At 42.9% G+C, this 15,354-nt stretch overlaps 1 protein-coding gene across 6 annotated transcripts in view; it reads left to right on the forward strand.

Annotated features, from left to right (window-relative positions):
• LOC138922298 (proline-rich protein HaeIII subfamily 1-like) overlaps window positions 1-15,354 on the forward strand; it is a 64,606-nt gene that overhangs the window by 14,261 nt on the left and 34,991 nt on the right. The window contains exon 3 of one of the 6 annotated variants that reach the window (XM_070259045.1): window positions 1,040-4,929. The exons of the other annotated variants lie outside the window; for them this stretch is intronic. Coding sequence (XP_070115146.1) covers window positions 1,040-1,796 — 757 coding nt within the window. The 3' untranslated portion in view covers window positions 1,797-4,929. Of the gene's footprint in view, window positions 1-1,039; window positions 4,930-15,354 lie in introns of those variants that run through there. 6 annotated transcript variants of the gene reach the window in all.

The following is a 15,354-nucleotide window of genomic DNA, read 5'->3' on the forward strand; positions in this document are numbered from 1 at the left end:
TCCACTTTATATGTGGGACACCTACCACAGCATGGCTTTTGCCAAGCGGTGCCATATTTGCACCCATGATCCAAACTGGCAAACCCTGGGCCGCCAAAGCAGAACGTGCACAGTTAACTGCTGCACCACCGGGCCAGCCCCCAAACCTCTTTAAAAATAGTTCTAAATTTTGTTGTCAAGGCATTATATGCTCGTTGTAGGAAATTGAGAGGAATTAATAAATTCTAATGAATCTGAAAAAAAATTACCCATATCCACTTTAATATTTTGATTTTTTGGGGGGGTATTACACAACTGAATGTGCTATGCATAATATTTTAAAATCTGCTTTTGGTTAAAATCATGTGAGAAGTGTTTTTCTTTGTCATTAGATATTCTTGGTAGATATTTTTATGGCAGTATAATACTTCGTATGCATGCATATGTTGGTTTATATGACCATTTTTTAATGCTTGTTACGTTGGTTGTTCAGTTTTTTACTTTTATATATGACCCTGTGGTGGACATCTTTTTGTATACATCATTGCAACCTTTTCATATTATTTTCTTAGGACAGGCCCCTAGAAGTAGACATACTGGGTTTCAAAGTGAATGATGAGGTTTTAAAGTTGTTCTTAGATACAACTGAATTGCTTTTCAGAAAGTCTGACCCATTTGACACTTGTGAGTGCTGTCCAGCTTACTGCACCTTCTAACCATTAGCATTAGATTTTTGGTATTTTCTCATTTAATGGATGGAAACTCTCATAATCTGCTTTTGGCAGTTTTTGATGAACTATTTTGGCCAAACTTCTTTATCTAATTTTTAAAAATTTACATCTCTCTGTTTTAAAATGATCCATTCATGTTCTATGCCTATTAAATGTATGTTTCAGTCTATTGTTTAAATAACTGCTTTTAAAACTATTTTAATGGTAGATGAGACAGAACCTAATTTTGTACCTGTAATACTATTAACTATGAAAACAGTTTTTTAGTATATCATTTCTTTTTGACTATCTCTTTGAATATCTTCATGTTTGCGTCTCCCCTTCCTTAGATTGACTCCTTCGGCTTTCCGTTTTCCTCTTGGGGAGGGGTGGGACTTCCGGTTTCATCTCCGGAAGACGACGAGCCGGAGGAGTCCGTCAGAGGGGCCAGCAGGAGCGATTCCGTCGGCAAACGGGGAAGTTATTTTCTGGCCGGGCCTGGGGGGAGGTTTGGAGGCGGGGACCGTCCAGCGTCTGCGCGGGGCCTGGGGGCGGTGGCTTGAGGGCTCGGGCCGGGCAGCTGGGCGCCGGGAGTCCCGCCAGGGCCCTAGGCTCTTCCTCCTCCCTCCTCCCCCCGCCTCCGCCCCTCCCCCGCTCGCCGGTCCCTCCCGGCGCCGCCCCGACTCGCCCGACACCCGCCCGCCGCCTGCGCTGCGTCGCAGCCGCCCTGCCCCCGCCGTCACCTGCTCGCTCCGCGAGCCGGGCTCCCGGGGACCCGGCGGGCCTCCGTTTCCCCGCGGGCCCGGGCTGTCGGCTCGGGAGCGGCTCCCCGGGCGCCCCACGCAGCCCTGCACGCAGTCGGGGCGCTTCCGACCGCCTGGCTTCTCCGACTGGAACGCGGGCGCCCAGGCGGGGAGCTGCCCGGTGTGGGTTTCCAGTCCGGGCGGTGGTGTCCGTGGCTGCCCGCCCACTCCCTGTTTTCCCCAGCGCACCGATGCGCTGCTGCCACCCGCGCCTCCTTCGGTTGAGGATGCTGGTGCCCGAGAGCACCACGCCTGGAAGTGGACGGTCCTGGCCACTCAGGGTCCAGCTGCTCTCAGCAACTAGCGGGAGACCCCAGGCTGCCGCACGTCGCTGTTGGCAGCAGCGGGATCGTCCCTGGAGATACCCACCTCTTCCTAGTGGGCGAGCACGGCCTGAGTGTGCGTGCCCGCTTTCTGGAGCTTAGTCGGGGGGAGGTGGGTGCCAGGAGCTGCTGACCCCTGCGCTTGCGTTGAGTTTTGAATAGCCTGTTTATTGGGTTGGGGGGTTCTGGACTAGGACATCTTGGCAGGGTTGGCATCTGTGGACACATATGTAGGATTATTTTCTAGGTAATCATAGCCCGAATGGTGATTGTGTCGGGACTTTACAGTCCGTGCCGGTGGAACTAGTTACAGTACGCACCTGGTTTGCGGTGAAGCGTTAGTCCAGATGCAACACTGCCTGGGGAAGGTCACTAACACGTATTGATTAGAACATCGTTAGGAGAGCTCATTTGATGTATACTCTGTAGACTTCATGTAGCACGGCAGCCGTGTAGGGTCGGAAATACTAGTCCCTTTTCACAAACTGAGACTAAAGTTAAACAGTTTGACCAAAGTTAAGGTCAGGATTAGCGTCTCAAGTGTTTGTTACTCATTGTTTTTCAAGTTTGCTACATGTAAGGTTACTGACTCCTGCTGGCACGTCTGAAAAACACTGAGGCAAGGCTCTCTAGTAGCTGGTGTCTTCTTGCGTGACATGTAAGGCAGGTGTGATTATTACTGATAATACACTGGCTCCTGGTGCCTTTTTTAAAAAACCTGTGTATTTTGGAATAATCTCAGATTTGCAGAAAAGCTGTGAGATAGCACAGAGAGTTCCTCTTGTATTCAGCAAAGCAGAGTGGCTCCACTTGAGCAAACTGCTTCATGCCAGTCACCATTCTAGGTGCTGGAGAGAGTAACACGCTGCCCTAGATGATTCCAAGGTCTGGTGGAAGAGACAGATCCATAAGCAAGTATAGTGCCTTTTGCTCAGTGCTGAAATGGAGAAAGGGGAGCACAGAGTGATTTATGTCTGACTGCCCGGGAAGGAGTGGCGCGAGCTTGCAGGATACAGCATTTGAGTTAGGTCTCAAGGATTAGTGGGTATTCACTTGATTGATGGGACATTTCTGCCCACATTCGTGCTACCTAGGTTTGTGTTCGAAGAGAACTCTCTAACCTTTATAAAACGGACTCTTCTTATTTGATTCTCCTCTCTCCCTCTTTCTCACATCTCCTCTGAGAGGTTTTTGTCATAGTTTCCACAGGCTGTGAGAAGAATCGCGGTTTATAAATCCATGACTAGGAGATGAAATTAAGCTGTGTTTCTTAGTAATGGAAGCATCTAGATCTGTACGTTTTAAAATTCTTTCTCTTTCATAGTTGCTGAGTACTTCAGTGGTCTGATCACACACGTTCTTTATGCGAGGTTGGAGCACAGTTCTTCTGAACTATGCCCACAGCAGAGGGGTATTTTGAGTGAGTGTGTTGGTCGTTGTGGGCTGCTCTAGGAAAACACCATAACCCCAGGTGGCTGAAACAACAGTCATTTACTTCTCCCAGTTCTGGAGGTTAAGTCCAAGATCAAGGTGCTGATTCCTGGTGAGGGCTCTTCCTTGCTTACAGACAGCCACCTTCTTGCTGTGTCTTCACATGGCAGAGATGGAGAGAGAACTCTGGTCTCTCTTCGTCTTCTTCTAAAGACGCTGATCCCGTCTTGGAGACCCTACCGTTCTGACCTCATCTAAACCTAAGTACCTCTCAGAGACCTCATTTCCAAATACCATCACATTGGTGATTAGGGCTTCGGCATCAAAATTGTGTGTGTGTGTGGGGGGGGGGGTGCACAATTCAGTCTGTAGTAGGTGGGTTTCTTGGAATTTTTGTTATTATGAGGAATTGCTCCAAAATAGACTTGATAGAGAACTAAATAGGAAACTGTAAAATTAGCATTTATATGGCTTTTGCTACAGCAAAGTAGTAAACAGAATTTTATTTAAAATCAGAAGAAATTATTGTAGCTATGTTAACTCTGATTCAGAGGCTGGTGGATGCCAAGAAGAAATTTTAATTGTTTCATTTGGATGAAAGAGAGAAATACGTGGTGAAATACTGCAGTGGTGTTTTCACTTTTAGGCCTTATACAAATGAATGCTTTCATGGTTATCAAATTAGGGTGTAAGGACTGTGGTAGTGAGCTATTGCAGTTCCCTCACTGATCAGGAGGCTGAGCCCCACAGAAGCTGAGCGGCTAATGCATTGTAGAGGTGTTAGTGGCAGAGCAAGGATTGGAATCAGGCCTCCAGATTCACGGGGCCAGTCTTTCTGCTGTTCCATCAGTGGTTCTCAAACTGATGGTGCATCAGAGTCAGCTGGGGGGGCTTGTGAAAACGCAGATGCTGGGCTGGGTCTCTGAATCAGCAGGTCTGGACTGGGACTGAGAATTTGCATTTCTGACAAGTTCCTGGGTGATGTTAAAGCTGCTGACTCTGAGGGCACACTTTGAGAACCCCGGCCTTCTGTGATGTTGCCTTTGACCTCTTCTAAGAGGATAGTAAGTAAACGTCTGTGGGTTTATACCAGCTTGACCCTTCCTTGACGTTCAGAGAATCAAGTTCTTTAATTTTGTGTTGTGTACTGTAATGCACCAACAACATAATGATTAGATGGAAAAAAAGTACTAGAAATGGAGTATGTTTTAGAGTCATTTTGGCATCTTCAGGGATAATTTTTGGAGATAATTGTAGAGGTCAGAACCGCTTATGCTGAAGGGGATGCACTTGAGCTCCTAGCAGCAATCACACTAAAAAGGGTGCCGGTATTGATTGCTAGATTGTATGGGAGTGAAAAGTTCCTTCCAGTTTTGTTACTCTATGTTTTTCTTTGTCATTTTGTGTACTGAAATGTTCTTAATGTATCAAAATCTTATCAGGCCCCAGCACAGTTCCATGCCCATAGTAGATGTTAAATAAATATAAGTTGAATTGAATTAAAAAAGATTAATAGGGAAAATGAGGTAGATTATTTATCTGGAGAGACTTCAGTGCCCTAGGAAAGTTAGTCGGCTCTCTAGATTATCCCAATCACAGGTTTTTAGTGAATACTTACAGATTATTCTGGTTTACGCCTTATTTGCAATTACTGGGTTTTTTTTAGCACAATTATTGGAGGAGGTAGCATAGTTTTTTTTTTCCTTTTTCTCCCCAAAGCCCCCCAGGACATAGTTGTAGATTCTTCGTTGTAGGTCCTTCTAGTTGTGGCATGTGGGACACCACCTCAGCGTGGTTTGGTGAGCAGTGCCATGTCCACGCCCAGGATTCGAAGCAACGAAACACTGGGCCACCTGCAGTGGAGCGCACGAACTTAACCGCTCAGCCACAGGGCCAGCCCCGAGGAGGTAGCATATTTTTATGTAAGAGTTATTGAGTGATCCCCCATATCTCTTTATCATTCATGTGAACTTACTTTTGCAAACATTTTACTTTGAAATAATTTTAGAAGTAGAAAAAAATAGCAAAATTAGCCCAGAGAATTCCTATATACCTTAGAACCAGCGTCCCTTTGTTAGCCTCTTATGTAACCATAGTGCGGTTATTGAAACCAGGCAGTTGATAGAGTTAATCTAAAGTCTTTAGTCGGGGGGCTGGCCCCGTGGCCGAGTGGTTAAGTTCGCGCGCTCCGCTGCAGGCGGCCCAGTGTTTCGTTAGTTCGAATCCTGGGCGCGGACATGGCACTGCTCATCGAACCACGCTGAGGCAGCGTCCCACATGCCACAACTAGAAGGACCCACAACGAAGAATACACAACTATGTACCGGAGGGCTTTGGGGAGAAAAAAGGAAAAAATAAAATCTTTAAAAAAAAATAGAAATAAAAAATAAAGTCTTTATTCGGGTTTCACCCCTGATGTCTTTTTTCTGGTCGAGGATCCAGTCCAGTAGCCCACACTGCATTTAGTTATGGTGTCTCCTTGGTGTCTTCCAATTTGTGACAGTTTTTTATCTTTCGTGACCTTGGTACTTTTCCAGAGTACCGGTCAGTTATTTTGCAGAATGTCCCTCAGTTTGGATTTATCTGGTGTTCTTTCATGATTAAATTGAGGGTTAAGCATTTGTGACAAGAATACCACAGTGGTGAGGTTGTTCCCTTCTCAGTGCATCATATTGGCACATGTGTGATGTAGATAGGTCTTATCGCTGGTGAATGTTAACTTTTGATCTCTTGGTTGAGGTGTCTGACATGTTTCTGTGCTCCAAAGAAAAAAATTTTCCCTTTGTAATTAATGACTCTCGTAAGTTTACTGATTGTAGTGCAGATGTTTAAATGAAATGAATATAGAATGTCAGAATCCTTTGAGCCTGACCCTAATTATGAGATCTTTCTTATCTTGGAGGCTTCATTATTATTTGTTAGATCCCAACATAGTAGGGAAGAGTAAAGCTGTAGACTTGTAGAAGAACAGTTATTTGTTCAAGAACTTGTACCTGATCTTGGTCAGTCTTAGTCTTGAATTGTCAACAGCGGAAGCTCTTTGTTCCAATTCTTTTTCTGTGGTTCTGCGATCTGTCTCGCATCTGTCTTCCAGTGGATGACTTTCCATAACTACATTGCGTTTCTTAAGATTCTCCCTAGAGCATTTTTGTAGAAGATTTGTGTGCTTCAGTTCATCACAGGGCAGTTGCTCCAAGTATCCTCTTGTTGACCCACTTCCTAGTCCATACAGCTGAGTGTGTGTGTTCTCTTTGTAGACTATGCTGATGAGGTGCTGCAGATATTACATAGATACACAGACACATAGAAATGGTCTGTATTTTCAAAACGTATATCCCTTTAATATGCCAACAGGAGTCAGTTGGAAGATATGTATGTGGCCTGTCTCCCTCCCCCTCATCCCCCTCCAAAGCTTGTAAGCTCCTTAGAAGCAGGGAACAGATCTCTTTTTGTTTACCAGTCACTTGCTTGGTGCTTGGCATACACAAGGCTCTCCATAAATATTTGAGAATAAAAGAATATCATATGTGCATCTTGTTAACTGGTTTTGGAAATTACCAGACTATTAGAAACATCTTTCCACATTAACACAGCTATGTAATCATCATAGTATTCCACTATAGTCATGCCTTGCTTAACAATGGGGATACGTTCTGAGAAATGTGTAAGTGATTTTATCATTGTGCAAACATCATAAAGTGTACTTTCACAAACCTAGATGGTCGAGCTGTTGACACGAATAATCAATAGTCATTCTACAGCGGGGAGTTTTATTCGAGCCAAGCTGAGGACTGCAGCCTGGGAGTGCAGCCTTCGTAAGTGCTGTGAAGAAGAGTGATTTTTCAGCACCATTATATACCATTTCCAAACAGACATACATCAAGTGTGACAGGGGTACATTCTTTCAAGGGTTCAAGGAGATACTTTGTTATAGATGAGTACATACACAGTGGGTCAGCATGACCCCAGTGTCATGGGAAAGGACACTTACCTTCAAAAAGTACTGGTGTCATAAGAAGAGAGGCATTGGTTCTTACCTTCAAAGAGTACATTCTGGGGCCGGCTCTGTGGCTGAGTGGCTAAGTTCGCGCACTCTGCTGCCGCGGCCCAGGGTTCGGATTCTGGGTGCAGACATGGCACCGCTCATCAGGCCACGTTGAGGCGGCTTCCCACATCCCACAACTAGAAGCGCCTGCAACTAAGATATACAACTGTGTGCGGGGTGGGGGGTGGGGGGGGGGGTTGGAGAGATAACGCAGAAAAAGAAATATTGAAAAAAAAAGAGTACATTCTTTATTTTGGGACAATATACAACGAACATTTGACAGGCTGTAAGTCAGGCTTCTTTGGTTTAAATAAAATTTAGTCCAAATCGCATTTAATCCAGAACGGCTTCCCCATACACCTCAATATATAAAATTTTCTTCTATCATAGCCTCCTACACATGTAGGCTCTGTGGTACTAATCTCATGGGATGGCCATCATCTACGTGATCTACTGTTGACTGAAACGTCCTTAGATGGCGCATGACCATATATGGATGTGCTGCAGCAGCTACGTCTGTAACCCATCCTGCGTTGTTGGAGATTAGGCTGTTTCCAATTTTTTCTATTATAAAGAGTTCCATGGTGAATATTCCTAAATATGTGTTTTGTTCAGTTGTCTCCTTAAGATAAGTTCTGTAAAGAGTCATTGATAGCTCAAAGAAGATATGTATTTTAAGGCTTTTGATATATTGCAAATAACCCTCTAGAAAGTTTGTATAGATTTATATTCCAGCCGGTACTGTTGAGAATGCTCATTTTGCCACACTTTCCCCAATGCTCAACTTTCAGTTTTTTAGAATAAGACTAAATTCAGAGTTAAAAAGATTTGTTTTTTGTTTTTACGATTTGCACCTTTGTTTTTCTTCTTCTTCTCCCCAAAGCTCCCCAGTGCATAGCTGTGTATTGTACTTGTAGGCCTTCCTGGTTGTGCTCTGTGGGATGCTGCCTCAGCATGGCCTGATGAGCGGTGCCATGGCTCTGCCTGCAGCCAGGATCCGAACTGGCAAAAGCTGGGGCTGCTGAAGCCGAGTGTGTAAACTTAACCACTTGGCCACAGGGCTGGCCTCTTTTTTTGTGTGTGTGGTATTTTTAAGGATTCTTCCTGGAGTATGGTGGGGTGGGGATCATCGTCTGACTAATTTGCTAATAACCCTCCAAGTTTTCCGTATTGAAATTATCCAGTTTTTGGTTTGCCTCGATGAGAGAGCAGAATAAACCTCAATAAGGTAGGGGTTAACAGGAATCATTATCCTCTCTGAAGTTATAGTTGGTCATATCTGTGGGCCTTAGCCAATAGGAAACTTCTTGAGAGTGGGATACATTTCTAATTCATATCGTTCAGAAAAATCAACTACAGGTGAATTAAAGGCTTAAATACAGAAGGCAAAACTATGAAATTTTTGGAAGACAATGTAGGACAGTAATTGTGTGAGTCTAATACAAGGAAGAGCTTCTTAAACAGTTCACAGAAGGTGTAGACCATAAAGGAAAAGATTGACCGCTTTGACAGCATTAATTTGACAGCTTGTGTTTATGAAAAGAAACCATCAAGAAAGTGAGCAGACAAGTCACAAGTGAGAATAGATATTTTCAGTACATATTATTGAGAAAGGATTGTATCTAGAAAGGTAAACAGTGACAAATCAGTAAGAACAATAGAAAAATGGGCCTATGACCCAAGTAGGCATCTCACAGAAGAGGAAACCTGCATGCAGAGATTCTCGACTTCATTAGCAATTAGGGAAAGGCAGTTTAGGACCAACGTGGTGTATAGTTTCATAACATTGGGTTGGCAACAGTGTAAAAATCTGACAATGTCTGCTGTTTAGGAAGGTTGGAAATAACTGGAATGCTTACACACAACTGGTGGGATTGTAAATTGGTACCATAACTTTGGGATTACCTAGTAAAGTTAAAGATGGATGTACACTTTGACCCAGTGATTCTACTCCTGGGTCTTTATCCTGGAGCAGTGCTTCTAAATTGTGTTTTCAGCATCTCACAGGAACTTATTATAAATGCAAAATTTGGGGCTCCACCCTAGACCTATTGAATCAGAAGCTTTGGGGATGAGCCAGCTTTCAGTCTTAACAAGCCGTTCAGGTGGTTTAATGCATGCTAAAATTGGCAAACTGCTGCCCCAGAGAAACGCATGTATGTGAGTGCCTGAGGACATGACAAGAATGCTCACAGTTGCACTGTTTGTAAAAGGCAAAAACTGGAAGCAGTGTCCATCCGAGGAGAATGGATAAATTGTATTCCTATAGGAGTGCAACTGAATGGATTTTAGCCACCTGCACCACTGAGGATTATTGTCAGGAATATCATATTGAGGAAAAAAAGCTACTTCCAGAAGAATGCACATAGTATTTTTCCTTTTTTAAAGTTTTGAAACATGTGAAGCAAAAGTCCATACTGTTAGGAATACAGATATGGCAAAGTAATAAAGCAGATTAATTACAAACACATTCAAATTAGTGGGTAGCTCTATTAGAAGAGAGAAGGTGATAGGGATCCCGAAACGGAACTGAAAGATAGGAATTTAATTTTTTTTTTTTTTTTTTGGTGGGGAAGACTCGTCTTGAGCTAACATCTGTTGCCTGTCTCCCTCTGTTTTGTGTGTGGGATGCCTCCACAGCATGGCTGATGAGTGGAGTAGGTTTGTATCTGGGATGCGAAGCTGTGAACCCAGGCTCCTGAAGCTGAGTGTGCAGAATTTTAACTGCTTGGTCATGGGGCTGGCCCCCTGAATTTAATTTTCTTAAACTGTGATCTGTACTCAGGGTTTTCTTATGTTATGCTTAGTGCCTCGCACATATTCAAATTATTTTTTGTACCTGCCAAATTTTTAAAAAACATACACTTATGTCTTTTCTTTTTGCGAAGTCTGTCTACACAGGGACTATTCAGTTTGTATGAAAAAGATCTGGTGGGGGTGATGGTGGAGAAGATATGTTCTGGCAGCATTATGGTCTGAAAGTACTTTCAGCAGTAGGGATATCAAACAGAAGATTGTTTTTGATGATGATGATGGTTAATACTTGCTGAGCACTTGCCAGGTGCCAAACACTGGTCTAAGGACATTACGTACTGAGTTTATCCTCAGTTAACTGAGGATTGAGCCTCACAGTGAGCATTTGGGGGTTGGTACCACGACTCCTGTTTCCTAGGGGAGGAAAGGTGTGTGTGGATACAGAGGTGAAAACGGTAGAGGCTGGCTGACTCCTAACACTCTGTCAGACCTGGTCAGAGGGAGAGGACAGCCAGACAAGTCTGTTATGCCTGAGAGTGTTGGAGTTTCGAGACAAAAAGGAAAAGTCAAAATAGGAATGGGAGTGTGGAAGACTGTGGAGAGGGAAGGCTGTATATACCCGCATTTTTGAAGTTGCTTTCTTTATCTTAGTAGGTTTGTTTCTAAACCAGCGTATATGAGTGTCATTCTAGCAGATGCTGAGTCCCTAAAGCAGAAAAGTAATTGCATTTTGTTTTTAGTTTTAAGGATTGCATCTTCCAGTTCATTAGAAATTGGTAAGATCACACCATAGGATTTGGGAAATCTTACTTCTTTGCTTAGGCAGTTTGGTTGCTAAAAAGGGCACTTTTGGGGACTCTCCCTTTGCCTATTGTTTTCTAGCCTTTGATAATTGTTTTTGTATCATGATTATCTCATATTATGAGGACTATTTCTTAGATACACATTGGTTATATTGTAAACTTTATTTTAAGCCACCGTAGTATGACAGTCACTCCTTAAAATTAACAAATACAGAAAAAATTAAAAGATGTTCCAGAAGCCATAAGTCAAATGATATGAAACCAAATAGCACTACTGTTTTTGTTTGGTATTCAATTCAGAGTGCTCAAATTGTCTAAACCACATGAACTGTCAAGCATTTGTAATTGTGTAATGTCATGCTTTCCAGCAGAGTCAGCCCCTTACTAAGCTGACAGCCAGGAGAGTCCTTCCATAGCAGGGATGTCTGCATTTGAGACACATGTAGTGCTTGTTGGAGATCCGAACATAGGCTTCTTAAAACAAATTTTAAGTACTTCAGCTCTTCTAGTTTCAGATGCATTTTGCTGAAGCTGGATAATCTCAGTCTTAATTGCCAGTGCTTTTCAATGTGTTTCATGTTCCTATTTCTCTTTTATTTTCTCTTATATGCTTTTCCCCCCTTTAAACAAAAACACAAAAAGTTTTAAATAAAAGCAAGTAAGGTAATAGGAAGCCTAATAGGAAAAAGATATTTATTGTTTGATGCATTTGGAATAATAGCAGTGTAATCATCAAATGTAGCCAAAGCCCAGCATGCTTGTCAGTTACTAAGGATAATGGAAACTTTGTGTTTTAAACCTAGAGCAAGCAACAAACCACTTCTTTCAAAGTGTGTAATTCACTTGTGATTTCTGCTGATCGTGGATTCCGGACCAGAATTTGATGCGTATTATTGGATCAATTATTCTAGAATGAGAAATCACAGTTATAGAAGTTCATATAACTATAAAACCATTAGAATTTAAACTAAGGTGGTAATCTACTTTTACAAATAGCTTAGACAATTTAGATCATTCGAGGAGAGGTAGTAGGAATTATAGTCTTTCAAAAAATGAGACCAAATGGTTTTCATTAAGAATCTTCAGGGTCTGTAATCTGGTTTTCCATATGGGTGGTGTTTAACACCCTAGGATTTCAGGGTGGGAGGTGGAGGCAGTGTTTGCTAAAAGTGACATTCCTCAGAGTCATTTTGCATGACAGATTGTTGACATCCCTATTGAGTGCACTTTGTTTACTCTCCTTCCTGATTCACCTTTCTTCTCCTTTTTTCCCCTCTTCTCCACACTTCAGCTCTCTGTCTAGTAAATATATGTTAGGTTTATATTATTTCTTTTGAAGTTAGAAGGGACTTTACTCCATGGGGTCCCAAATCTGGCTCATCAGAATCACTCAGGGAGCTCTCTGAAACTACAGATCCTTGTCCTTACCCCAGACTCTGTTAATCAGGATCTCTCCATGGGTGGGACCAAGGGATTCATGTTTGGCTGATTAGCTAAACTGATAAATGATTGGTATTGTCTGTGGTTCCCTTGTGTTACAGACGTGGAGGTAGTAAGTCCAGGCATGCTCTTCCAGGGACAGTTGCATTTCTCAGAAAAGGTTGTCGAAGGTCTCGAAAAGCCTTCATTAATGGTAGAGTGACAAGCGATATGATAATTTTTGGCCATTGGTATGTGGCAGAGATGGCTAGCTGTCCATCTAAATCAGTTCTGTCCTTCCATAAGATACAGTTCTACAGCTCCAGGTTTCACTTTTCATATTCCCTTGCGGCGAAGCAGGTATGAGTGGAAGTGGTAGATGCCCCTGTCCGGGAGGGGGAAATTTCCCCCTTATTCCTCTTGAGTTCTTGTGGCTGGCCTCATAGTAAAATGAACACAAGACAGATTAAAGAGAAAACTCGAATGTAATGCGTACACGTGGGAGATCATAAAATTAACGCTCAGAAGTGACCAAAGCAGGCAGCTTTTATACTTTTTACACACAGAAACACTAAATTTGTGAGGATTTGACAGGACAAAGATACTTAGGTTTGGGTGCTTCATTAGTAAGCAATCTAAGCAGAGTTTGGACTTGTGGTGGTAAATTAGTAAAAAAGTAACAAGGTGTGTTTATACAGGCCTCTCCGCCCTGAATTCCACCCCCTCCCAGCCCCACCCTTTTTGCTTGAGGAAGATTGTTCCTGAGCTATCATCTGTGCCAACCTTCCTCTGTTTTATGTGGGATGACGCTGCAGTGTGGCTTGATGAGCGGTGCTAGGTCCGCCCCGGGATCCGGACCTGCAAACCCTGGGCCGCCGAAGCAGAGCACGCCAACTTAACCCTTATGCCGTTGGGTCAGCCTCGTGAGGAAGCTGTTTTTCACATGGGAGATTCGTTTGCTGCTTTCAGGGGGAAATGGAAAGGGTCAAAGTGCAATTTTTGCATCAGCTGCTTCTCAAATAACTAAGTCAAAATAATCAGCGTGCCATTGTAGCATATTTTGGGGGCAGTCTGCCCTGGGTCCCAACACTGCTTTTGAGTCAAGATTGCAAGACTACTGTTAGTTATGTCTGACCAGATACTGAAAGTCAAAGGTCAGCAGATGGAAGCAGAGCTGGTTGGGACATGGAGAATTGTCTCAGAGCACGTCTCGATGATACTTCATCAAGAGTCTGCTGCTTCCAGGCTTGCTTTCTTCAGTCAGCTGAATGCAGGGAACGAGGAAGCTCCAGGGCAGAGCTGCAAGATGGAAGGAGCCAGGATCCCTGAGTCGGCCTGCAACAGACCGCCTGCTGACCAGGAACACCTGCCGTGGAAGTTTACCAGAGCGAGAGAGAGACTTCTGTTGTGCTTTGGCCAGTTGTAAGTGCACGTTTTATACCAGTATGGTATTAGGGCATTATCTTCTTGTTAGATGGATTCTAGCCACTGTATCCAAATCTCAAAGGAAAGGCAGGTTCTGAGTATGTAGAAAATTAGTATTCTGCAGTTTTCCTTCTCCACGTGTATAATTCTGTTATCTGTTCCTCAGAATGTAGACGTGTGATGTGACAGAGTTGGGACGTTTTATTAGGCTGCAGTACTTTCTTAGAGGTGTAATCTGAAGGAGGCTACTACTCATGTGAAAACTGGTGATTGAGGATTTGTGATGCCAACTGTGAAGGTTGCCAGCAGTGGAGGAGAGACTGATCTTCAGAGCACTCTCGTTTAATAATGATCTTAGGGCTAAGAATTATTAGTTTTTATTGATTTCCTAGAATTTACATAATTGAAAAATTAGCAAATGTATAAGGTATGTATGATGTGGCATTTTCCAAACTTAAGTCATTTCCCTACTCCTTCATTGTTTTTGCTGTGTTTTATACCACAGCATTTTATCTCACTCTTGTTTTTTGTTTGTTGTTCTGTTTGTTTGGTAACGTCTGTTGCCAAGCTTCCTTTTTTTGCTTGAGGAAGATTCTCCCTGAGCTAACATCTGTGCCAGTCTTCCTCTATTTTGCATGTGGGATGCTGCCACAGCATGGCCGATGAGTGGTGTAGGTCTGCACCTGGGACCCGAACCCACCAACCTGGGCCACTGAAGTGGAGTGTGCCGAACTTAACCACTACACCACAGGGCCGGCCCCTTTCTCACTTTTTTCTTTTTAAACTTAGCATTGTCATAAGAAGTAATACATGTGGAGTCATAGGTTGGTGTGTTATTTTTTCCTAATATCTATTTGAATAATACATACTTATTTAAAAATCCCAACATGTGGTAGATAACTTTATTTTAAACGCCACTAGTGATATTTCTATCATACCTGGGAAATGCTGTTCACATAATGAATATTATTTTTTAGGATCTTCAGTGCTTAATCCATAAAATTCTAATAGAAATAGATGCAGTCACAGGAACTAGCGGACGTACTGTGTCTAACAGGGCTTTGGTTACAGCTTTTTCCTATCACAGATTAGTATTCTATTTGATTAATATCTACATTTGTTTGTGACTGAGGGACAACGAAAACAGTGTATTTAAATAATTTTTGAACAGTGTTAAGCAGGATGTGCTTCTAAAGTTAGTGAGGAATGGGCCTAAGGAAGTGCTAATGACCGTGACATTAAGATACAAAAATCTTGGAAAATACTGATACTTGTGGTAGAGAAAGAATTTGATAATCCCGTGATCCGAGGGTGAAGAAGATAATGAGGCTTGACCGGCCCCGGGGAAGCGTTGTTAGATTAGTGACTTAAATTTCAGGTATTGAGGAAAGAATTCCAGTAGGGAAGTTTTTCGCATTTTCCTCTTCTTCTCCTTTTATTTGCCCATATCTTTTTGTTCACTTGAGAGTATGTAAGATGTTGTCCTGGGGACATTTCCTATCAGTGTCAGCAGGAAAGAGTACTTTGTTGGAGGGGTGCCCTGGCGATCCTTGGTAGCTGAGGAAGTACCCACGTGCTGCTTCTCTCCCCTCTCAAATGGTTTTAAAGTTCTAGAATTTGCCTAAACCATTGGATTTATATATAATTTAAATGTTAACTTCT

The sequence above is a fragment of the Equus caballus genome, unplaced genomic scaffold, assembly GCF_041296265.1.
Source record: "Equus caballus isolate H_3958 breed thoroughbred unplaced genomic scaffold, TB-T2T haplotype2-0000700, whole genome shotgun sequence".
NCBI classification, from domain to species: Eukaryota; Metazoa; Chordata; class Mammalia; order Perissodactyla; family Equidae; genus Equus; species Equus caballus.